General features: G+C 43.9%; 1 protein-coding gene and 1 non-coding gene across 4 annotated transcripts in view; both read right to left on the reverse strand.

Annotated features, from left to right (window-relative positions):
* Positions 1-24,861, reverse strand: part of SLC12A8 (solute carrier family 12 member 8) — a 134,489-nt gene that overhangs the window by 23,126 nt on the left and 86,502 nt on the right. For 2 of the 3 annotated variants that reach the window (XM_063661689.1, XM_063661691.1), the window contains exons 7-10: positions 16,557-16,644; positions 14,720-14,807; positions 6,158-6,304; positions 3,468-4,113 (exon numbers count right to left, since the gene is read on the reverse strand). In XM_063661689.1, the coding sequence (XP_063517759.1) occupies positions 3,468-4,113; positions 6,158-6,304; positions 14,720-14,807; positions 16,557-16,644 (969 nt within the window). The remainder of the gene's footprint in view (positions 1-3,467; positions 4,114-6,157; positions 6,305-14,719; positions 14,808-16,556; positions 16,645-24,861) is intronic. The other variant, XM_063661690.1, reaches the window with a different exon arrangement.
* On the reverse strand, positions 15,048-15,151 carry LOC129034316 (U6 spliceosomal RNA). The gene has a single exon (XR_008501819.1). It is a non-coding gene; the product is annotated as a U6 spliceosomal RNA (small nuclear RNA).

The raw sequence follows: 24,861 nt of genomic DNA on the forward strand, positions 1-24,861 counted from the left end.
AAAAAAAAAAAAAAAAGAGAGAGAGACAGAGCCCAAACCAAAGAGAAAAGAATTAAAGAAAACAGGAACAGTGAAAGGAACAGAAAAACTTTTTAAAATTATTTTTACTTTTATTTTTAGAGACAGGGTCTTGCTCTGTCGCCCAGGCTGGAGTGTGGTGGAGTGATCATAGCTCATTGTAACTTCAAATTTCTGGGCTTAAGAGATCCCCCCACCTCAGCCTCTGGAGTAGCTGGGGCTACAGGCATATGCCACTATGCCCAGCTAACTTCCTTTTTAATTTTTGTAGATATGGGGTCTCACTATGTTGCCCAGGCTGATCTTGAACTCCTGGCCTCAGGTGATCCTCCTGCCCCAGCCTCCCAAAGTGCTGGGATTACAGCTATGAGCCACCATGTCCAGCCTCAGAAAAAAATTTTAAAGGAGGAAGATCAATAATAGTATCAGAGAGAGAATATAAGCCATTGTACCCATAGAACAAAAATAGATGATGTTCAAATTGGAAAAAAAAAAAAAGACAAGGACAAATTAGATTACAATCCAGAGGTCTTGGAAATTAAAAACTGGATAATTGTGGCATAGACTGATAGTTGCTACCTTATCTCTCCTTCTTTCTTAGGAAAAAAAGAAAAAAAGACATAATTTTATGTAAAGTAGAAATATGACCAGTTAAAAAACAATTTCTCAGCCTTCTTTGCAGTTTGTTGTAATCACATGACTAAATTCCAACCAAGGAAATATGAGAAGTTGGAATGGGACTTTTGAGGAAGCCTCCTCCAAATGACTCAATTTAGAGGCTCACCCTTTTGCCCTTTTTCCCTCCCCTTTTTCTAGTGCCTGGAATATAAATGTAATGGTGTGACCCCAGCAACCACATGTTGGATCACAGAACAATATACTAAGTGATAAAAGAGCATGGGTCACTCAGGACCATGGAGCTGCCATGGCAGCCATGGACTGCCCACCTCTGGATCCTTGTGTATGAGCTAGATGAAGTCACTATTATTTTGAAATTTTGTTATCCTCAGTCAAAACTAATCGTGACTGATACAACAACCAACACTTTAAAAAAATCATTAGAAGCCTTGGGAGAGAAAATCCATGAAATATCCCAGAAAAAAACAACAAATAAATGAACAATAGGAAAGAGAAAAGAAAGAAAATTAGAGAACCATTTAAGAAGATACAAAATCGAGGTAAAGGGGGGAATGGAGGGATGGGGGTGGGGAATTATCAAAGAAAAACTATGTAAAAGCATAAATTTGGTAAGAAATCTCTTGTTTCCTGGATCTGACACAGAAGTGTGGTAACAAGAGGAATTCTAAGACAACAGCTTGGTAGCAGACCTAGCAAACAAACAATCTAAAGTGGAACAGAAGGATGGAGCCATAGGACAGAGGGGAAAAAAGAAAAATATATTTCTGAAGAATTGGAGCATTTTGAAAATAACACAAAAAGGCATTTGACAGATCTGCCAGAGCATTTAAAGAAAAATGATGACAGAAAACCAAGCAAAGAAAAAACTAAGGCAATTATTAATTCCAGGAAACAGCAAAAGTTGAGCAAAAAAGGAAATGTAATCATAGTGTAACATATGGCTCAGAACTGAGCAATATTTACTTAGTCATGATAACAAGAATACTAGCTTTTAATTTAATAAAAAACTGTGGGATAACTACTCTGGGGACATTAAGTAAGGAGAAGTCAGAGTGGCATATAAGAGTTAAATCCAGGCAGGATGTGGTGGCTCAGGCCTGTAATTTCAGCACTTTGGGAGGCTGAGGTGGGCAGATCACTTGAGATCAGGAGTTCAAGACCAGCCTGGCCAACATGATGAAACCCCATCTCTACTAAAAATACAAAAATTAGCTGGGTGTGGTGGTGGGTCCCTATAATCCCAGCTACTTGGGAGGCTGAGGCAGGAGAATCACTTGAACCCGGGAGGTGGAGGTTGCAGTGAGCTGAGATCGCACCAAATCCTCATTTACCATAAGAGGAACTCAAAAGATGATGTCAGAAACTGACATATCAAGAAGTAGCAACACAAATACATTATTTAGTGACAGATTAACAGAAGAAGCAAATTTTTGGTTCAAAGTGGGATATTCTGGGAATGGGACTGGAAATAGAGAAGGGTAAAAGGGGTGGTATAAAAGAGTAGGAACTACTGTTTCTGATTATGTGACTTGTAATATTATTTGGCTTATTAAATTGTACACTTATTACATTGATTAAAATAAAATAATTTTTAATTTTTAATTAAAATTTCCCAGAAATTTAGAGGCAAAGAAGGAAAAACAGGTTTCTGGGAGAACTTAAAATGCTAGGTTTTTGGGTTTTGTTTTTTTTGTTGTTGTTGTTTTGTTTTGAGATGGAGTCTCACTCTGTCACCCAGGCTGGAGCGCAGTGGCATGATCTTGGCTCACTGCAACCTCCACCTCCCAGGTTCAAGCAGATCTCCTGCCACTGCAACCTCCGCCTCCCGGGTTCAAGCAATTCTCCTGCCTCAGCCTCATGAGTAGCTGGGATTACAGGCACCAGCCTCCATGCCTGGCTAATTATTTGTATTTTTAGTAGAAACAGGGTTTCACCATGTTGGTCAGGCTGGGATTTGCAGACGTGAGCCACCGCGCCCAGCCAAAACGCTATTTTTTAGACACCTCCTTCTATGTCCCTCATCTCCTCCTCTTTGCCCACACCTGTCTGTATATAACGCCAGGGAAAGCATAATGTAGAGGAAAGTACATGGGCCTCAAATACAGATAATACAATGCAGGGTGATGTCCAGCTGTGCAAAGAATCAGGTCAGAGTCTTCTCTGTGACCTCATGGGGACACAAGGTCTTATTTGTAAAAGGGAAAATGCTAATATACGTTATATTACACGAAGTAATAGATGTAAAGCACCTAGAATATGGTAGATCCTTGAAAATACGAGTTCTCACTTTCAGAATTTCTCATGCTCTATAAGCCTCTCTGTGAGTGTCTCTCTGTGTCTCTGTGTTTATAGATTTGAGAAAACAAAACTTGAGCCACCTTCTTTCCATCCCCTCTTGCCTGGTTTGGGAGGTTCTTCTTCCACAAAGAAAACATATTGCATCCTTAACAGGTAGTTTATCACAACACATTTCCACTTCTCTTGTAAGGAGAGATTGATTTTACTCACATTGGCTTTATACTTCAGTTCACTTTTGAGTGAAAAGAGACTGATACCCAATTACTAGCTGTGGCTCTTAGGTCTAATATACAGGAGTAGATAGAAATTTCTGCTTAAAATTAACTATCTATAACAGAGTACAATTACAAATAATTCAGCTGATACCTGAATATAATGTTTTAAAATACATATTGAACAAAATTAACAAGGATTTTAAACCCAGTTATAATTGGTTCACAATAACTGGGTAGGTAGGATAATCAGTGGTCATCCCCAAATAAGAGGCCCCAGTGTGATGCCAGAGTACTCACCTTCTCCACTGGACTCTGATTGGTTGCACAGCTCAGGAACAAGTTGCTCTCCATATGTTCCCTCAGGCTGAGTCCCTTCGCTCCTGGAAGTCTGCTTGTTCCAGCAGGACTCCTGCCCCTCCCAGGAGGCAGCAGGCAACCTGTCAGAGATCTCGACAGGAAAAGAAGGATGGGATCTGAGGTCCAAGAGGAAGCTATCTTGTAGGGTCTGCTTGGTGGCCTTCTTGCTTTTCCTCTTCTGACTTTCTGGGGTCCTGTTACCCTCTCCTTGCCTGGGCTGGCTACTCTCAAGCTTCCTGGTTAGCTGGAGGAGCTGATCCATGTCCTTGGTGAATTCCGGCAGCGTGCCCTCCAAGACTCTTTGGGCAGGTCCCTCAGAGCCATAGCTGGGAGCTTTCTCTAAGAGCAGGTGCTCAGAGCAGTGGAGGCCTTCCGGGCTCTCCCTGAGCACCAGCTCAGGCACCGGGGTCAGGCTGCAGGAACCCATGGACAGGGAGAAGTAAGAGTAGTCCACTGCGACGTATGTCAGCATGAAGTTGATGGTGACGATGGGGGCCAGAACGTTCACTTGACCCACAAGAACAAAGGCCATGGTCACCAAGCTGGTCAGGCAGATGGCAGCCACGGGTGTTTTGTTTAGCCCCTTCTGCAGCAACAAAAATAACATGCAGGACCATAAAATTTCAGATAGAACGCTTCAGAGATTTCAGAAGTTACAGGCTAGAAACACAACTCATAATGACTCAGCCACTTCTCCCCATGTGATTGTTCATCTACAAACTTGAGATAATAATATCCTATTCATGGGATTAGCTCATGCATTCGAAATGCTTCATACAGACTGACATGCAGTAAGCTCCACAGATACTAGTTGTATTAGCAACTTTTTTTTTTTTTTGAGACAGAGTCTGGCTCTGTTGCCCAGGCTGGACTGCAGTGGTGTGATCTCAGCTCATTGCAACCTCCGCCTCTTGGGCTTAAGCCATCCTCCCACCTCAGCATCCTGAATAGCTGGGACTACAGGTGCACACCACCATGCATGGCTAATTTTTGTATTTTTTGTAGAGACGTGGTTTTGCTATGCTGCCCAGGCCAGTCACAAACTCCTGGGCTCAAGCAATCTGCCCACCTTGGCCTCCCAGAGTGTTAGGATTACAGGCATGAGCCACTGCACCCAGCCATATGAATAACTATGAACATGGGGCATTATTATAGAACTTTGACTTCCCAAATATTTTCTCCTTTTGTCTTTCATTGGGTTTTAATACCAGCATGGAAAATCAAAGAAATGCAAAGTTGATTCTTCCCAGGGAGAGGCAGAATCCAGAAGACACAGCAGAATCACTGATGGCTGGAGGAGGGGAATTCTGACAGTAAACATCTACAAATGCTCACGCACACACACTACACACACCTGTTATTAATGGAGGTGGGCATGGTGACCACCTTCAGGTGGACAGGAGTGGAAAAAAGGTGCTAGCTGCCTCTCCTGGGAGCTCTTCATCACAGTCACTGACATAGTTCTTGGGCCAAAAGCAACAGTCACTTCTCAGTCCCTGTCTTCTTTGACCCAGCTGGCTACTCTGTCCTCTTCGAAACACTTTCTTCATCTCACTTCTCCTGATTGGCCTCCCTCTTCACTGGCTGCTCCTTCTTGGTTTCTGTGGCTGGCTTTTCACGTCTCTGAACTCCACATTTAAAGCAGCCCCAGGATCTATCCTCAGATCTCTATCTGTACTCCCTCCCTTGGTGAGCTCAACTAGGCTCACGGCTTTGATTACCGGCATTATACTGACAACTTCCAAATTTGAATCTCCAGCCTAAAACATTCCCCTGAAACCCAGGCTTACATATCCAACTGCCTACTCAACATTTCCAGTGAATGTCTAATAGGATCTCAAACGGACTATGTCCAAAACCAAACTGCATTTTTGGAGGAAGGTAAAGGAAGAAATCAAGGATAAGTTGCAACGATGTGTTCCCTAAACCAGAGAGAAGCTGAAAATTGGAAGCGGGTGGGGAGGCCCTCTGTGGTACCCCAACAAGACAAAAATGAACTCTAGCTTGCAAGCCATATTAGTGGGAAATGGGATTCTCTGTTTATGTCTCTTTGGTCCTCCCCTGGACTTTAGGAATGTCTATTTTAATCATTCCAGCCATGTCTCAACTGAGCTGTCCTTTGTGTGTCAGTTAAGGTTGGTTCGTGATGGTTAACAGGAAGTGTAGAGGCCAGAGGTGTAGGAAATCATCAAACAGCAACCCCCAAGGGGCAGGTGAACCTCAAGGGCAGAGTTAGAGCTGCAAGGACCAGCTCGCCTCCTGACCAAAACACGCTTTCTTCTATGTTAAACCTGGAGGATCCTGAATTCATTTTTATTAAAGGATGGGGCACTGCATTTTCATGCTGCTCAGGGCCCAAGATGTTACTAGGACTGGTTAGCTAACCCAGTCCTAAAAGTGCTAAGGGGCTGGGTGGCTGTGACATTTAAGATGCTTCATCTACCTAGCCCTAACCTAAGCCAGCCAGACGACAGGGCTGAAAGAAATGACCTCTGCATTATTTTCCGTGTCACCCCAAAGAAATTGACCAGAGGATCTGATCAGAAAAGCTTAACAAATTGATGGGCCAGCAGTGAGGTTAGCAGCAAAACATGTTTCAAAAAACAAACCAAAAAAAGAGGATTACTCACCCCTTGTCCCAGACAGGCAAGTGCAGGGATCACTTTCTCCTGGGCAATGCACTGCAGGATGCGGGGAGCTCCATAAAGTCCTCCCATACAGGAAGCCAGGGATGAGATGTATAAGCCCAAAAGGAACAGGAAGCCCACGAGGGATACCTGTGTGAGAAGCAGTTTCATTCGCCAGTGCCAGAACCTGCTCCTGTGCCTTTCTACTCCCCCAGCGCCCACCCACCTGCACCCCATGCTATCATCCACTGAGTCCTCTAGATCTGATCTCTGGGATACAGTTTCCACATCCCCAGCCTCACCCTCATTCATTCCATGGTTTCAGCTGAATCCACCACCACATTTCATATGGATTGCACAGTGGTCCTCAAATGAAGCGTCTGCCAGACTCAGCTGCAGGGCTTGCTAAACACAGACTTCTTGGCCCCCTCCTCAGAGTTCCTGGTTCAGTAGGCTTCGGGTGGGGCCCAGAAATCTGGATTCCGCACGCCTTCCCAGAGACCACACTTTGAGAACAAACAAACTGGCCAACCACAATGCTCATTGGCCTCTTGCCTTTAAGCTCACCCTTAAAGATGAGTTTAAATCTTCAGATGATTCACTCTGAATCATCCCCTAAGCCTCTGTTCTCTAAACTCAAATCTGATCACAATGTCTCCGTTGCAGACATATCAAAATCTCCCCTTGTCCTGACATATAAGGCTCTTCATGGTCTGTGACCTCTTTAGCTCCACACCCTGCACACTGGGAGTCTGATCAGCATGATTTTTCTGTCTGTAGGAAGCCTCTGTCCACACGCCCTAATCTACTCATTGTCTGTTAAACTCCTAATTGTGCTACAAAACTCAGCACGAACCTCACCTCTACTGTGAGGCCATTCCCTCTTCCCTGACTACAGTAGTCGCTTCTCAGTGCTCCATAGCATCCCCAACATGACGTTAGGACAGCACCTATCATGTTGCCCCCTCCACTAATCTGGAGGCTTCATTTAAGCAGGACTTCTGTCTTGTTTACCCTAGAATTCTTGGTGCCCAACACAGAAATATAAATGATGAATGAATGAATGAGATCCATGACCCACAAGGCACCAACAAATAGAATAAGAGGGCACAGCTGTTCTTCTTGGTGTCAACTTGCAAAAGATCAGGGTCTAAGATGTTACTAGCCAACCCAGTGCTAAAAGTGCTAAGGGGCTAGGTGGCTGCATGACTGCTTGCCATGCGCAGCCAGGTCCCAAGCTGTCACTCATGAATTCACCCTCCTGGGCCAGACCTCATCTGTACCCATAGGGAATCATCTTTGTTTTCTTATTTGAGGTGCCCTTTCCATTCTACTTTACTTTAGGCACAATGGCCAGAACTGTACATTCCAAGTACTCATGTGTCCAATGCTTACAGATAGGTTAGAGTTAATATTCAGCTTTGTCACTTACACCCTTCTTGATGAAGGATCTCCTCGCCCCGTTTTTTACTTCCTTGCGTCAGCAAAGCACCGGATTCATGTCATCAAGCTACATTGAACACAAGCCACTGGCTAGACTTCTTTCCTGGCTCATAAATTATCACTGGAATAATTTGACTGACTGATGAATCAGTCAGGACAGTTGATTGGAAAAAAAAAACTTTTCTTAAAAAAAGAATATATTTGTAGGACACTGGTGGTTTGTAGAATCATCAGGAGGCTAAAGGATGAGGCTCAGAAAAGGGCAAGACCAAGCCTGGAGGCATACCCAGCCTCTTCCCCAGGAACAGCTTGGCCAGGATGCTGCCAACACCCCTGCTGCCCTGTGGACGGATTCTCACCAGCTCTTTATCTTTACTTCATTGGTTACAATGGGAGTACGCAATGGCCTAGTGTAGGTCACGTGCCCTACCAGGGCTGCAAAGGGACAGGCAAGAGAGGTCTGGTCCATTGGGTTTCTATTACACACAATGGGGGTACTCTCTCCCTTCAAGACCATTGGTGGAATAACCCCCAAATGGTCAGGAAGGTCAGAGGCTTGATGAACAAGACTAAGGTCCACTACGGAGCCCACCTTGTCTTTAATTCAGTGTTGATTCCTTTCTTTATCATCTCATGCTTATCCCCAAAGAATCTCACCTGTCTCTTTTTTCAATATCACAGATTTCTTGGGTTTGTCCTGCCCACCCCACTCACCGTTTTATTACTACAGGAAATAAATGTCATCTAGTGTTTCCATCACTTTATGTGATCTGATGGCATTTTGTTACTTTCCATCCTGTGGGATAGTTAGTTACGCTCATGGCTTATCCTGCCGGCACCCTGAGCACCTCACAGGTAGAACTGTATCATGCATCCTGGCACCCTTCCCCCAGCACCTCATGCAGAATCTGACAAGCAGAGCTCAACAGCTGAATTCATGCAGCTTCAGGACTTTGCTGTAATCGTGCCCTAGATGACTTACAAAACTGTTAGATAAGCTGGATCCATTATCAATCCTCAGTCCATTCTGAGATGTGATCATTCATTGATAACCTTTATTTCCGTTTTCTCTACCAAATGCATCCTATGTTGACTGGTTTTTAAAAACCAGATTCTATGATGAAATTTTATCAAGAAAGAGCCTTTTGAAAATTTAAGTCAATAGTTCTCCACTCTGGCTAAACATAAGAATCACCCAGAAATTCTGATTTAATTAGTGTAGAGTGAGACACAGACGTGGCTGATTTTAAGAAAGCCCTCCAGGTGATTCTAATGTGCAGCCGATGTGGAGAACCCCTGGGCACAACACATTGTAGCCACTGCATTCTCCCCTCAAAAAATTCTTTGGGAGAGTCAGGCATGGCATCTCCTTGCAGAAATTTCACTGCTTCTTACCTAAAAGGTTATGTATATTTGAATTTTTACAACTCTTTTTCATTTAAAGCCTATTTACTCAGAGCAGGAATGAGAGGGAATGCCCCAGCCTGGCATCCTCCTAATGTTGGACTGACCTCAGGAACTGGGTTGAGCCTCTGGCACCATGAGTACACGACATGGTGGCTTCCGTCTTTAGCCAGCCTTCCCACAGACACACCCTGGGATTCCTCCAGAGCCCTAGGAGCTGGGGTCAGACAGGGCCAAGTACAGCAACCTATGTCCAGTTTGTCAATTGTGTAGAATGATCTGTTCACTTACCACTTAAAAAAAATATGAAACTATTATTCAGTCTATTTTCTGAATAATATATGAAATGTTGGTCTCCACATCTAGATAAATTATAAAAACTTCATTCCATCTGTCTCCTGCCTAAATCCTATCTCTTTCTGTCATTTGTCATCCATCCATCCATCCATCCATCCATTCAGGAAGCATTTCCTGATGACAGGTTATGTTCCTGGCATGGTGCTAGGCAGAGCAAGGCTTATAGACATGCAGCTCTGCTCCCAGCCCTCACAGAACTTAATTGTTTTCTCTATTCATATCAGACTGAAAATTTGCTAAATGTGCCAGTGGAGGTGGAAGTGAGAATTTATTTGAGCAGAGGTGTGTCAACAGCTCTTTTTAAATAAACAGTGATTCTTTTCTGGCATACACCTGTTTGAGCCATCCCCCCACCCCCAAAACTCTTTCCAAAATATTACATGGGGTGTGAGCTACCCTGATTTCTTTCTTCAGTAACTACTGATGAAAATAATTACTTCCATCTCTCTGCTTGAGCTTCGGTCATTGAGGGACTCCACTCATTCATTGGCTGCTCTCTTCTCTCGAAGGACTGGATTTAAAGTCATTTGCAAGGGGCTTATTCTGTCTCATGTAATTGAGGTGACCCCTGACATCACTGGGGAGTGCACCCTAAAAACCTGTACAATCCCAAGTGTATTAATAAGGCCGAGTCTCAACAACGCTTTGGTTTTTTCCTCCCACATCTCATTTCCAGAGTCATGAGTTTCCTAACACTCTCCACGCTCCGTGAATTGATCAACATCTCAACTTTCAGTCAAGTTTTACCTCTCACTTGAGAGCCATTTTCCATAATGAGACCTAGTCTGCTTCCCTTCCTGAGAGGCAAGACTTTGTCCATGATGGAGGGCAGAGGACACTCAGGCTGACCCACTCCCAGGTGCTGAGTGGCCCACTAGGCTCACTCCCCAGTCACCAGCGCTGTCCCATCCCCATCTTCCCTGTACAGCTTGTGTCACGAGCTTCCAAGGTCCCTCTTGAATATGTGAAACCATGACTATTAAATCCAGGAATCAGAGTTTGCTCTGTGGGATTACCCAGTTTTAGGGGGGTTTTGTATTTTTGAGACAGAGTTTCGCACTGTTGCCCAGACTGGAGTGCAGTGGCACAATCTTGGTTCACTGCAACCTCCGCCTCCCAGGTTCTAGCGATTCTCTTGCCTCAGCCTCTCGAGTAGCTGGGACTACAGGCATGCACCACCACGCCTGGCTTATTTTTGTATTTTTTGGTAGAGATGGGGTTTCACTGTGTTGGCCAGGCTGGTCTTGAACTCCTGACCTCAAGTGATCTGGTCGCCACAGCCTCCCAAAGTGCTGGGATTACAGGCATGAGCCATCCAGATTCCCTAGTCTTAACAACAATACTTTTAGGATATTTTTCCTTCTTAGATTGCTCTTATTTTGCTAGTTAGCAAGCCCCAGGGCTCCTAAAGTATTTGGTCTTTTTTATTTGTAATAAACATCTGTTTCCTGGACTGTATACAAGTTTATTCTGAAACATTTAATCTATTTAATTTCACCCCAACTAACAGTGTTTATACAATTCCTTTTCTAACTAAATAATACTGAGATTGACTGTTCTGGCTTTTTAATTAAATACGGTGGATTTGTGGGGAGAAAGTGTGTTCCCAAAATAAATGTCTTGATCTGTAAGGGTATGCCCATAAGGAGTGTGGAAGGGAGTTAAAATTTAATTAGCACCTGCTATGTGCCAGGTAAAATGTATTATAATTAGCACCTACTACGTGCTTTCATGGGTTATCTCAGAGCCACCACCGTATACAATACTTTTAAGAACGCACATACACCTGAGAGCTGGGAGAAAGTTCCTCTGTGGTGGGGATAAAAAGTAAAAAGACATGGCCGGGCGCAGTGGCTCATCCGTGTAATCCCAGCACTTTGGGAGACTGAGGCGGGTGGATCACCTGAGGTCAGGAGTTCGAGACCAGCCTGGCTAACATGGTGAAACCCCGTTTCTACTAAAAATACAAAAAATTAGCCAGGCGTGGTGGCATGTACCTGTAATCCCAGCTACTTGGGGGGGCTGAAGCAGGAGAATCACTTGAACCTGGGAGGTGGAGGTTGCAGTGAGCCGAGATCATGCCATTGCACTCCAGCTTGGGCAATAAGAGCGAAACTCCGTCTCAAAAAAAAAGTAAAAAGACGCTCCTTAGAGAAACTGTGAGTTGAGAAGCCAAATAATTAGAAATAAATCAGAGAAGCTGTAGGAAACCCAGAAAGAAACAGATTAACTGACCAGCTGCAGATCAGTAGAAAGGAATCCAGGGCAGCCTGCAGCCATTGAAGATAATTGTTCTGGCAGAAAGCCCCCAAGAGAAAGAGAGAGGAGTGCACTGGGGAGCTGTGTGTGAATGAGCGCCAAGGAGAGTATGTCAGAGACCCACCCTGTCTCAGTGTCCAGAGGTGATGCGTGGGGCACACATACAGAAGAGGCCTTTTTTCAGGCCCAGGAAAACTCAGAGATGTGCTGGCTCAGAACCGAAGCCACCAGTAAGAGAGGAAGCTGAGGTGAACAGGTTATTAGGGTGGCCAGTTGTGTCAAGTGACCAAAGTAAAGAGACTCTGCCCTTGCACCTCCCAACCAGTGTAGGTTGCACCCTCCCATTCTCCAGGTACTGCCAGTAAAAACATCTGTGGCCCAATCTACTGCCTGAGCACGGTACCTGCTACTGCAGCGGAGTCAGTCCCAAGAAGCGACACCAGTGAGCAGGAAAGCAGAAAAGGTGTGGGAGGAAACTCCTGTGTGGTCCCCTTTGGGGGGTGGGTAGTGGGAACCAGAAGACCCAGGTGCTGCTATTTTGAAGTCATCAGGGTCGGTTCCATCACTGCTTACTGACTTGCTGCACCTGCCCATTTCTACTGAGAACCAAGAGCAGTAGCTTTGTTCCTTTATAGGCTTTACAATCGTCTCTTCCAGGGAACGGTCTCTTGTCCTCTCCGAAAATTAAATCTCCACCTTTCATCCCAGTGTGTGCATAATTACATTCCCAAGTGTCATTGCTGAGCCTGATGCAGCAGGTGCCCCCAGCTGGCTAAGTGCTTGCCTACCTGCTCACTTTCGGGACAGGTGGCATTCCAAAGGAGGCTCCCCCGGTTTGTGTGCCTATTATTAGGTGTGGATTTCCACCCACAAAGGCTCTCACGTGCTGTCTCTGGGCTGTTTTTACCCTACTGCTGTTTGTGGCCTTCCTTAGATACAAAGCTGCCGGCCCTCCCATATACCTACTCTGATCATTCCCTTGAAAAGCAGGGGAAGGAGAGGAGGGAGGAGAGCTGCGGCCCAGGGGATAATCAGATCAGAGTCTCTAAAGGGTGGAAGGACATCTGTGAAGGAAAGCACGAGAAAGGAACTTTAGAAGCAGGCAGAGCTGGTCAGCCACTGGCAAGCTGCAGACGAGCAGGAAGCATTTCCCTCGGTCAAACCAGCCTCACCCAGGCTGCTCCCTGAGGCCTTCAATTCCTGTAATGCAGCCAAGCTTTTCATTCCACAACTAGAGAACAGGCCCTTGGGAGTGAAACTTCAGACGGAAGCATGCATGTAGATACAAATGACGGCTATAGATTCCTGCCCTGAGAGCAAACCTTGCCACCTGGGGGTCTGTGACCTTGGGTATTGGAAGGTGGGTATCAGTTCTCTCACTAACTGAACTTTACTGCCTTCCAAAAAACCTGCTTTTATACTAAGGGCAAGACCCTTGAAAACAAATAATCACCTTTGCTTGGGTGCCTACAAGCCTTAAAAAGAAACCCGTGCTAATGTGAAAACCAAGTTCAAACGTATCTCTCAAAAGAAAATTCAGAGTTTCCTGCCCCAGGTTGCCCCAGGCACTGGCCCTCCATGAAGATCGGCAGGGCTGCTTTGCAAAGCCTCACACCAAGAGAAAATCGTACTCTATCCTAAAATACAGGGGCTCATGCCTGTAATCCCAGCACTTTGGAAGGCTGAGGAGGGAGGATCACTTAAAGCCAGGAGTTCGAGACCAGCCTGGGCAACATGGCGAAACCCTGTCTCTACAAAAAATTGAAAAAAAAAAAAATTAGCTGGGTGTGGTGGTGCATGTCTGTAGTCCTGGCTACTTGGGAGGTTGAGGTGGGAGAATCACTTGAGCCCTGGAAGTTGAGGCTGTAATGAGCCATGTTCACGTCACTGTACTCTAGCCTGGGTGACAGAGTGAGACCCTGTCTTTAAAAAGTTAAAATTAAAATATTAAATTTTAAAATACATAAAATATAAGCAGCGATACTCAGAAGTTAACAGAAAAACTCCCTAACCAACTACATTTCTCTGAAAAATGATGGGAATCTCAGGGTCTACTTTTTCTCCAAGAACTTAAAGGAGGGTAGGAGTTTTTGGGGATTTCCAGAAAAATATCTGGAAATCTTATTCATGTGGATTCATTCTAGGATGCCAAATAAATGTCCTTGATGTCACAGGACCTCCAGCCAATGCCAGGAATTCATTAATCTTCTCCTGGCAGGGTGCGGACTCTAGAAACAAAGATGTTGCAGACAAATCAACCCGGAATGTCTGAGATTCTCAGGAAAGCCAAAGGGGTCAAGGACCTCAGGGACAAGGAGGGCCTCGGCCCTCACCCTGGCTCTGGGCTTCCTCCCGCTCCCTCCACCTCTGCCTGTCCAGCCTCCTTCTCCACTTGCCACTTCTGAGCAGCACATTCGATTCATCGTGGAAGGTGAAACTATTAGCAAAAGTGAGGCGCTTGCTTAACTGGGAATTTGGGGTGAGCAGATTCTTCTGTTTCTGTCCTGATTTTCGACAGGAAGAGATGTCCCCATTATCTAGCCCCTCATATTCGTGAATCTCTCTGAGCATCGTTATCTGTTTCTAGAAATCCCTAAGCAGAATCTGTACCTTTTCCATCATCTCTCTTCCCCACCACAACCCAACACTTCATTCCTGGGCTACAGACTATATGGACGCTGGGCGTGGTGGCTCACGCCTGTAATCCCAGCACTTTGGGAAGCCAAGGCGGGAGGATCACTTGAGGCCAGGAGTTTAAGACCAGCCTGCACAACATGGTGAGACCTCATCTCTACCAAAAAATTAAAAATAAATTATCCCAGCATGATGGCATGCCCCTGTAGTCCCAGCTACCTGGCGGTCTGAGACAGGAGAATTGCTTGAGCCTGGAAGGTTGAGGCTACAGTGGGCTGAGATTGCAACACTGCACTCCAGCCTGGGCAACAGAGTAAGACCCTGTCTCAAAACATAAATTAATTAAATTTTAAAAAGACTATATGGATTCCCAGACAGTACTGCAAGGGGAAGGTGGCCATTTGTTGGTGAGAACAAATAAATGACTCCAGCAGACTGAGCCCTCAGAGTAGCTCAGTCCTCACTCACCTTTTCCGCTATCAGGAAGTCATAGCGAAGGGCCTCTCGAGTGCAGATGGCGCCCAGGAGGAAGACGAAGACAATGTACAGAAACCACCTGCAAAACCCAAGAGCAGAACAGAGCTGCCCCCCACTCACCTCACCCAGCCCCATCCAATCCCCCCACTCAACCTTCTGTTTCCAAAGGGAACTTATATCAGAATGAGAGAAAGGCCAGTCTTGAGGCTTCCCTAGCTGGCTTGGGAGGACACTTTTTGTACTATTTCTCTTCTGGCATATTTCTTACCAAAAAAGGGGTACCATTGTTTTGTTTCTTTCTTTAATTTTAAATGTATATAAAAATATGGAATGCTTCACAAATTTGTATGTCATCCTTGCACATGGGCCATGCTAATCTCTGTATTGTTTTAATTTTAGTATATGTACTGCTGAAGTGAGCACTGTTTTTTCTCTTTCTTATATTAAAAAAGAAAAACATACAAAGGGCATTTCGAGTAGGGAAGTGGGAGGCCCAGTTGCCTCTAGGTTGCCAGGATTCAGGCCAGGGTTGCCCCACAGCCTCACACCCCAGCCTCCTCCAGCAAAAGAACAAGCTGATGATCCTTCGGGCCTCTAAGTCCTGCTGGTCTGTTATCTTTGGATCAGATAATAAAGAGGGAAACTAAAGTCAAAAGGCAGAGAGCAGAGGCCTGGCTCTATCCCCAAGATGCCCTGTAACCTTGAGCAAGACCCAGCTTCCTGTGGTGTCCTCATTCCCATCTGGGTAGTGAGAGGATGGGCCAAGGGTTCCCCCTGGAACCTCCCAGCTGGGACCAGAAACAAGACAGGGTCCTCATTCAGAAGCCTCTTTCTTTTATTTCCTTCCCAACACTCAACTCTATCTCTGTTGTCTTCATTTTCTTCCCAATGTTATTGCCCTGTTTTGCACAAAATACCCTGATGCTGTATGCCAGGCTGATAGCAATGGTTTCACTGCAATAAGCTAAGAGCAAATTCAGTGTTTGTGAAACAGATACATTAATATTTTCTAAATACTGTGGTTAGAATAACACAGGCCCTTTTAGCTTCCCAAGTCATTGCTTCTGGTCTCTGATCTCATTGCCTCTTCACACCCACCCAATGAAGGGCAGAGAAGCTTCTTCCTGTGGTACAGAGAGAAACAACATTCTAAAAGGTCAGATATAGACCCAAGGTTACCCAGCCTGCTAGTGTGGGTTGCACAGTGTGAACTAAAATCCCAGAGGCCTGATGGCCTGGGGGAGCTGGAGGGGAGGCTCAGTGGGGGAAGAAGAGCTGGGTGCTGAGCTTCCACTGTGTGCCTTCTCTCTCCCCCGCAGTCTATGAAGCACATACAGTGTCATTATCCCCATTTCAAAGGAAAGGAAATGGAGGCTCAGAGAACTCAGTAAATTGTCCAGAGTCATGCAGCCAATCAGCGGCAGAGCTGAGATGCAGCCCGAATTCGTCTGATTGCAAAACTCTTCATCTTTATGCTCCCTCCAGTGATCCTGGAAACTCGGTGGTTAAAAAAATCCCCAAGTTCAAAATGGGGGTGGGGGAGGGACGGGGGCGGGAGGCCGAGGAAAGAAAAGAAAGGATTCGATGTGTGATCTGGGTCCTGACACTCCTCCTCGGCAGCATTCCCAGGCAGGGCGCATGAAAGGCCAGTGTCTGAACCCACCAGACGTGAATTTTCCAGCCCACCGAGTGTTAAAAGAAGGATCGGAATATGAAATAGATTGGTCACAGTCGGGGCACTCTCAGAACAAAAGGGGCAATCCCTCTTCTGCCTGGGGTTTTCTCTCCCACTCTCTAGCTCAGACTGATTGCCATGAGGGGAACTTACGAGATGCCAACAGCTGCCAGGGAGCCCAGGGGAATGCTGGCGGCAGGCTCCCTGAGGTCGCCCCCCATGTTGAAGCCGGCCATGACTCCTGAAAGACACCCAGATGGGGAATGAGTTGAGCAGCCTCCTCCACGCATCGCCTTCCCCAGGGCTGCCCCTTCCTCTCCTCCGGGACCCTCTCCTGGAAGCTGTCCCACGGCAAGCCCTCCAGCTGCAGCTCTGCGCACAGGCTGCTTTTCAATCTCCCCTGGCAACTAGGGAGGCATCCCTGTGGCGTGAAAGGGACCTTTGTGGGTTGGAGGAGGCTCGGGAGGAAAGCCCTCCCAGCTCCAAAAGCATCCTACCGCTCAGCGCAAAGCAACCAGGGGGAGGAAAGCGGCTTGCAAGGCACACAGAGGTCCTGCGCTGCGCGCTGAGCTGGGACAATGCCCTGGAGAGGCTCAGCATTACAAAGGTCTGGCAGCCTCCTGCTCAGCGGCTTTCCCTGCCTCTGCTGCCTGCTGATTCCATGGGAGCTTCCTGTGTCCTTGGGGTCAGGTACCACCCTCCAAGCCCCTGAGCTACCAAAGGGCTTGAAGTAAACTCCAAAAAAACCAATCCTGATGCCACTGACATGGAGTCACAAGCTCCTTTTCATCATCACCTCTCTTCTGCAAGAACACTAATGAAAATGAATTAATCCATGAGGGACCCACAGCACAGTGCTGCATGGTGAGGTGGGGATGTTGCCTCTTCCCATACAAACAAATATATGAAAGCAACAAGACAGGGTGTTCTGAACACCGGATGAGGATCCAGCCCACAAGTGCCATAACAACTCAGTGTGATGGGCTGCCCTGGTCAGGAAAGCCCCATGGAGGGGGTGTATCTTGAATGTGACCTTGAAAGAGGGATTTGAATGGGCTTAGGGATGGGAATGAATCTAACTCCATGATTTGTGAACACTTTCAACCTGCCTGGGCCTGTGTCAAGTGTTTTACATGCATTTTTTTATCCTGTTTAATTCTTTTAACAACCTCATCAGAAAAGTAGAATTATTTCCTCATATTATAGAAAAGTGTTCAAAGAGGTTAATTAAAACAGCCTAAGGTCACACATTTAATAAGTGGCAAAGCTAAGATTCAACCCTGGTCTGTCTGACTCTGAAAATTATGCTCTTAATGCCTCTGCTATAATGCTTCACAGAATCCAAGCGAAGTGCAGCGAAGTGACAGTTTGGAACAAGAAAGTGAAAGTAGGGGGGTGTATTTCAGAGAGAACCCTGAATGCTGGCCTGCGGATGGGGTGCATATACTGTCACCCAGCAACTCCACTGTGAGGACTTTACCCATTATAGGTAGTTAAGGCTATGAGGGAAGATTTAGCCCAGTGTGTTTATAAACGCTTGTTTAGAATAGTGGAAATTAGAAACAACCTCATGTCTAAAAATAGAGGGTTGGTTAAATAAGTGATGATATAGCTTTCAATAAATACTAGGTCTCAGAATATTGTAAGGGATATGTTGTGACACGGAAAGATGTTTAGAAGCTTTTGCTTAGTTTTAAGAAGCATATTAGAAAACAGAACACATGGTATGATCCCATTATCATAAAAATATATAGAAAAAGGAACTGGAACATGTTTTAAAACATTAACAATGTTATTTCTGGGTGATAAAAGAACAGGTCATTTTTATTTGACTGTTTATATTTTCTCAATTTTCTACAATGATCATTTTGAAACGTGAAAACTTCTAAGGTTTTGTTGTTGTTGTGTTTGTTTTTGTTTTTAACGGCCTGTTAGGCACATTTTCTTTCCTCTCATTCCCTCCTCTCCAAGATCCTATTAAAAGCATAGTAAAGGAGAAAAGTAGATAAATTCCCATAAGCAAAGAGAAGTTGGGAGGGGGACCCTAAATAGATGAAAGGTTCCCATGAATGTCTGGAACATAGAACATAGAAAATGGAGAAAATAATACAGAGGAAAAGAGAAGGAAAGAAAGCCCCAGAATGCTTCTCTACAAGATCTCAATACACTGAGGAAATAAAGGGCTGGACGTTTGCACCCCAAATGAAGCCCTGCTCAAGAATCAACAGCACTCACAAACTTGTCATCAAGGTAGGGCCCCAGTAGGGAGACAGACCTAAACACGCGACAGCCGGGGAAATCCATGCCCGCAACCAAGGTCACCCAATGTGTGATGAAAACCAGCAACAAATAAACAAATACATGCATAATAGAAACAGAACAACCCAGGCTGGAAGAAACATATAAATCAGGATACAGAGAGAATTTGGAAGAAAACACTAATTAGTAGCTCCAGATACATCCAAGAAGAATATTCTATCTATAAAACAAGGTGCTTTGAAAAAAAATCCAAGAACAAGAAAGAACTTTTGGAAATTAAAAATATGATCATTAAAATTAAAAATGCAATAGATTTAAGGGCCAGGTGTGGTGGTTCATGCCTGTAATCCCAGCGCTTTGGGAGGCCAAGGCAGAAGGATCACTTGAGGCTGGGTGTAATGGCTCACACCTGTAATCCCAGCATTTTGGGAGGCCGAGGCAGGCAGATCATCTGAGGTCAGGAGTTCGAGACCAGCCTGACCTTCATGGTGAAACTCCGTCTCTACTAAAAATGCAAAAAGTAGCCAGGTGTGGTGGTGCACACCTGTAATCCCAGCTACTTGGGAGGCTGTGGTGGGAGGATCACTTGAGCCCAGGAGGTAGAAGTTGCCGTGAGCGGAGATCATGCCACTCACTCCAACCTGGGTGACAGAGATCCATCTCAGGAAAAAAAAAATAATTAAAAAAAAAGAAGGATCCCTTCAGGCCACAAGTTTGAGACCAGCTTGGACAACACAGCATCTCTTCATAAAATAAAAAAGTTATCCAGGCATGGTGGTACACACATCCCAGCTACTCAGGAGGCTAAGGCAGAAGGCTCTTGAACTCCTTGAGCCCAGGAGTTCAAGGCTGTGGTGAGCTATGATCACACCACTGTACTCCAGCCAGGACAACAGAGTGAGACCCTGTCTCTAAAACAAACAAACAAAAAGATTTGAAAGATAAAGTTAAGTAAATATCCCAGTATTTAAGACAGAAAGATAAAGAGATAGAAAATATAGGTGAAATAGAGGAGAAATTTTGGAGTTTCAACAACCAACTAACAGGATATCTAAAAAGAGAGAACAGAGAAACAAAAGAAAATAACCAGATAGATAAAAAAAATAAATTCCCCCTAACTGAAGACACAAGTAGTCAGATTGAAATATCGCACCAAGTATCCGGCACAAAAAAATGAAAAAAAAAACTACACCTAAATGCATCATTGTGCTATTTCAGGAGAAATCCTAAATGCTTCTGAAGATTAAAACATTTGCAGAGCAACAAAAATTAGACTGGCATCAGACTTCTCATCAGCAACACTGAACATTAGAAAACAATGGAGCACTGATTTTAAAATTCTGAGGGAAAATTATTTTGAAACTATAATTTTAGCTAGATTACCAATTGAGTAGTTAAACAGACAAGAGTTCAGAAAATTTGCTTCCCCCATAGTGTTTCTAAGGAAGATACTAAAGTATGTATTCCAGCAAAATGAGGACGTAAACCATGAAGGAGGAAAACATGAGATTCAGAAATCAGTGGTGATAACTGAGGAATGGAGTGAAGTTCCAGAATAAGGGTTGTACAGCAGAGAAACCACCAGGGATTAAAGCAAAAAATGGAGGCTCCTGGATGGATGCCTCTGGAGAGGAAATGCTTTCAGCACAATGGGCAATATAATTAAACTGAATGATTTTAAGGATATACTGACTCACATTTTGGCAACAACATAAGAGTTATTGAAACTCCAGGAAAACTGAACAAGAAAGTTAAGGTTTACAAATAGCTAGAAGGGGGATATTGAATGTCTCCTACACAAAGAAATGGTAAATATTTGAGATGATGGATATGCTAATTGCTCTGATCTGATCACTACACATTATATGCATCACTACATATCCCAAAAATATGTGCCATTATGTGTCAATTTTAAAATTTTTAATTTAAATTTAAAAATTTAAAATTTTAAATAAAAATTTAAAAATTTAAATTTAAATTTAAAAAATAAAATTTTAATTTAAAAAAATAAAAATAAAAAAATATTTTTTATTTTAATTAAAAAAATAAAATGAAAAATAAAAAAATAAAAATTTAATTTAAAAATTAAAAAAAGAAAGTTAAGGTCTAAATATGAAGCAAATCAAAATGTGACATGACTTTCAACAACTAATAAAATGTTGGAAAAATTTTCCCATTTGACCATGGTATAGGAACTTTCTCTTCTAAATGACACAAGGACTATATGAGAATCACAGTGAAGAAACTGAAATTCTAGCCCACCACTTTGCTCTTCAGTGAGCAACAGTTGCGTAGTCATAATCGTGTATTTGCTTATTGTTCTTTAACTTCTAAAATTGGCCCATAGAGCACAGAGGACGTAACTATTGATATGGTTTAGATCTGTGTCCCCGCTCAAATCTCATGTTCGTTGGAATTCCCAGTGCTGGAGATGGGGCCTGGTGGGAGGTGATGGGATCTTGAGGGTGAATCCTTCATGAATGGTTTAGCACCTTTAGCACCATCCCTTTTGTGCTGTTCCTGTGACTCACAAGATCTGCTTGTTTAAAAGTGTGTGGCACCTCCCCCTCTCTCTCTGGGTCCTGCTCTTGCCATGTGAAGACACCTGCTCCCCCTTCGCCTTCTGCCATGAGTAAAAGCTCCCTGAGTCCTTCCTAGAAGCAGATGCTGCCATGCTTCCTGTACAGCTTGCAGAACCATGAGCCAATTAAACCTCCTCTTTATACGTTATCCAGTCTCAGGCATTTCTTTACAGCAGTGCCAGAATGAACTAATGCAACTATAGTTATGAAACAGAATATGAACATTATTTATCTTGACAAGGTAAAAGAAGGCTATAGCTAACTGATATTCGGAAGTGAAAAGAGGAAAGAGAAGGAGAGGGAAGAGAAAAAGCACTAATATTTTCATCATAGTAATGTAGAAAACAAAAATATGTAAGTCCCATGTTCATTCACCAGGCCTGACTTGAATGTTACAAGCTTCAATTAGTTTAATAAGCAAATTTAAAAGGTAATCTAAGCCATGCCTTTTGAGCTACCCGTTAAATGTGGTAGGTAGCTATGGAAAAAAACTAGCCAATATTTATATAGCAGTTGCAATAAATTTTAAGTTAATTATTTTGTATCTTGTTATAAAGTTGAGTTTCTAAGTGTTTGCTAAGCAGACCAAAGAAATGTCAAATAATATGAAGCAGTTTGTTTTCATAGTTCCAAAGATAGTTGACTTGTAACCTTAAGGTAAAAAATATTTTTAATAAGTGTGTGTGTGTTTGTGTGTATGTGCGCATGTGTATGCGAGAGAAAAACTGTCTGTTCAGTTAAAGTTGTAAACTACATTTTTCATGGGATTTTGCCCACTTGCCTGCTAATAACCAACTTGCTATCTATAGCTTTCCTGATAATGCTCTAAAAACCTAAGTACAAAAGGATTATGTAGATTCCCTTAAAATTAGGGCAATAACTAAAGCATTCCTTATAAAAATAAAGATACACATAAAATAAATAGAATTCTAATAACATTAATCTTAAAACACAACACAGAATCTCAATTTCCCACGCCAACAGCAAGAACTGAAGGGATGCAACCTAAAACAGAATAGCCGAGATTTAAGTATATTCTTTAAAATTATCAATGTAATCATCAAAATAACTAAAAATAAAAATATAACTATCAAACATTGGAGGGTGAATAAGGCAGCATGTAAGAAAGCTAACTCTCATATTTCCTAGCATGAAGTCAACACATGATGTCTGTTTTTGATTAACCAAATTATAGGTATACATATGTTGCTTGGTTATACACAGCTCTCAAAGTACTAAAAATGATTAAAGTGGTTGTCCCTCCAGAGGAGTATTGGGGATAGTGAAAGGTGGGGTGGGAGACTATTGCTTTGTATTTCAAGCCCCTGTACTGTTTTATTTTGTATCATGTACAGGTCTTATTTGGATCAAAAAAAAAAAAGGAATGCCCAGGACCTGCTGTATTCATCTGTTCTCTCCCTGCTAATAAAGACATACCCGAGACTGGGTAATTTATAAAGGAAAGAGCTTTAATTGACTCACAGTTCCACATGGCTGAGGAGGCATCACAAATCATGGCAGAAGGGGAAGGAGAAGCAAAGTCACATCTTGCATGGCAGCAGGCAAGAGAGAGGAGAGCTTGTGTAGGGGAACTCCCATTTATAAAACCATCAGATCTCGTGAGACTTATTCACTGCCATGGGAACAGCACAGGAAAGAGACTCACCCTCATGATTCCATTCCCTCCCACCAGGTCCCTCCCACGACACGTGGGAATTGTTACAATTCAAGGTGAGATTTGGGTGGGTACACAGAGCCAAACCATATCATGACATAGCGCTCTTTATTCCTCGCCACTGTTGTACCTCCTACAGTTTGTCAGGTCATTTTGTACACCTTCCTTCAGATCATTTATACAGAAGTTAGCCCATGAAGACCCCTGAGAACGCCACAGCAATATATGCTTCTGTGGAGGAAAGTGACTGATTCATCCTAATTGCTTCCTGCTTCCAAACACTTACTGTCTCCATAACAAACCCCCTTTCCTCCTCCCCCAGGTTCTGTGAGGGCTGCCTGATGTGCAGCTGGTACATTAGGATGCTGGTCAGTGGGAGGAGAAAGGACTGACCGTGACACAGGAATGAGCCAGGCCCAGATATGGCCAGAAAGTTGGCTTTTGAGACAAAACAGAGAAGCCAGAAAGTAGATCGTATCACAGACACAAAGAGCCAGAGACGAGATGCAGGCAACTCGGACTGCAGACAAGAAGTCTCATGAGTGATTCCTGCTGGGGCAATGTGGGTGGTTCCCATGGCAAAGTGTACATTTGTTTTTTTTGTTTGTTTGGATTTTTTTTTTTGAGATGGAGTCTCCCTCTGTCACCCAAGCTGGAGTGCAATGGTGCGATCTTGGCTCACCGCAACCTCCACCTGCTGGGTTCAAGTGATTCTCTTGCCTCAGCCTCCCAAGTAGTTGGGATTATAGGCACCTGCCACCATGTCTGGCTAATTTTTGTATTTTTAGTAGAGACGGGGTTTCACCATGTTGGCCAGGCTGGTCTTGAACTCCTGACCTCAGGTGATCTGACTGCCTCGGCCTCCAAAGTGCTGGGATTACAGGCATGAGCCACTGTGCCTGACCTGCACATTTGTTATAGGGGCTCACACACTGTGGCTGTCATTTCCAAAATTCGACCTCTGTGTTACCACACGACTCTTGGGCAATGTTCCCTAGCTTCGGTGAATTCGAAATGTCTCATTCACTAGTTAGAGCTAGAAAAATTATTTTGACTTAGCATTTTTTTCCCCATCTTTGTTAAGTGTTACAGAAATTCTCTAGATTGCTTTCCTTTTGCACCCAGTGCAATTTGAAAACACTATCGTTAAGGTTAGAGTTACATTTAGGGTTGGCGTAATAGAACAAATACTATTTCCCAGAGCATTAGTGCCCAGGTGTTTTACAAATATTACATTTTTTAAAAAGTTCCATAATTGACAATAAGGTTGGGAAAACCTTAATTAGAGAGGTTTTCAGTGCTGGGCTATTGTAGTGCCTATAATATGCTAATATTCATTGTCCAGCTCTAAGAAGAGAAATACAGCACACAGTGTTTCGCAAAACTTATTTGGCATTGAACCCTTTTTTTTAAAGAAATGAAACACTTTCTTCATTATTAAAGTTCCACAGAGCACACTTCGGGAAACACTCAGTGCCCATTTTATAATTACTATTTGGTCTTGACACTTTTCTTGGCGGGCTTCCAAAAATTGTTTAAATTTGGCTATTTAGGACTGGATGCAGTGGCTCACGCCTGTAATCCCAGCACTTTGGGAGGCTAAGGTGGGTGGATCACCTGAGGTCAGGAGTTCGAGACCAGCCTGACCAACATTGTGAAACCCCGTATCTACTAAAAATACAAAAAATTAGCCAGGCATGGTGGCACGCACCTGTAGTCCCAGCTACTCGGGAGGCTGAGGCAGGAAAATCGCTTGAATCTGGGAGGCGTAGGTTGCAATAAGCCAAGATCACGCCACTGCACTCCAGCCTGGGTGACAGAGCAAGACTCCGTCTCAAAAACAATAAAAATAAAAAATAAAACAGCTATTTAGAATCATGATTCTTAAGGCTAGGTGATACCCTAGCGATCATCTGCTCCAACCTTTTATTCCACAGATGAG

Source organism: Pongo pygmaeus, chromosome 2, assembly GCF_028885625.2.
Source record: "Pongo pygmaeus isolate AG05252 chromosome 2, NHGRI_mPonPyg2-v2.0_pri, whole genome shotgun sequence".
Taxonomy (NCBI): domain Eukaryota; kingdom Metazoa; phylum Chordata; class Mammalia; order Primates; family Hominidae; genus Pongo; species Pongo pygmaeus.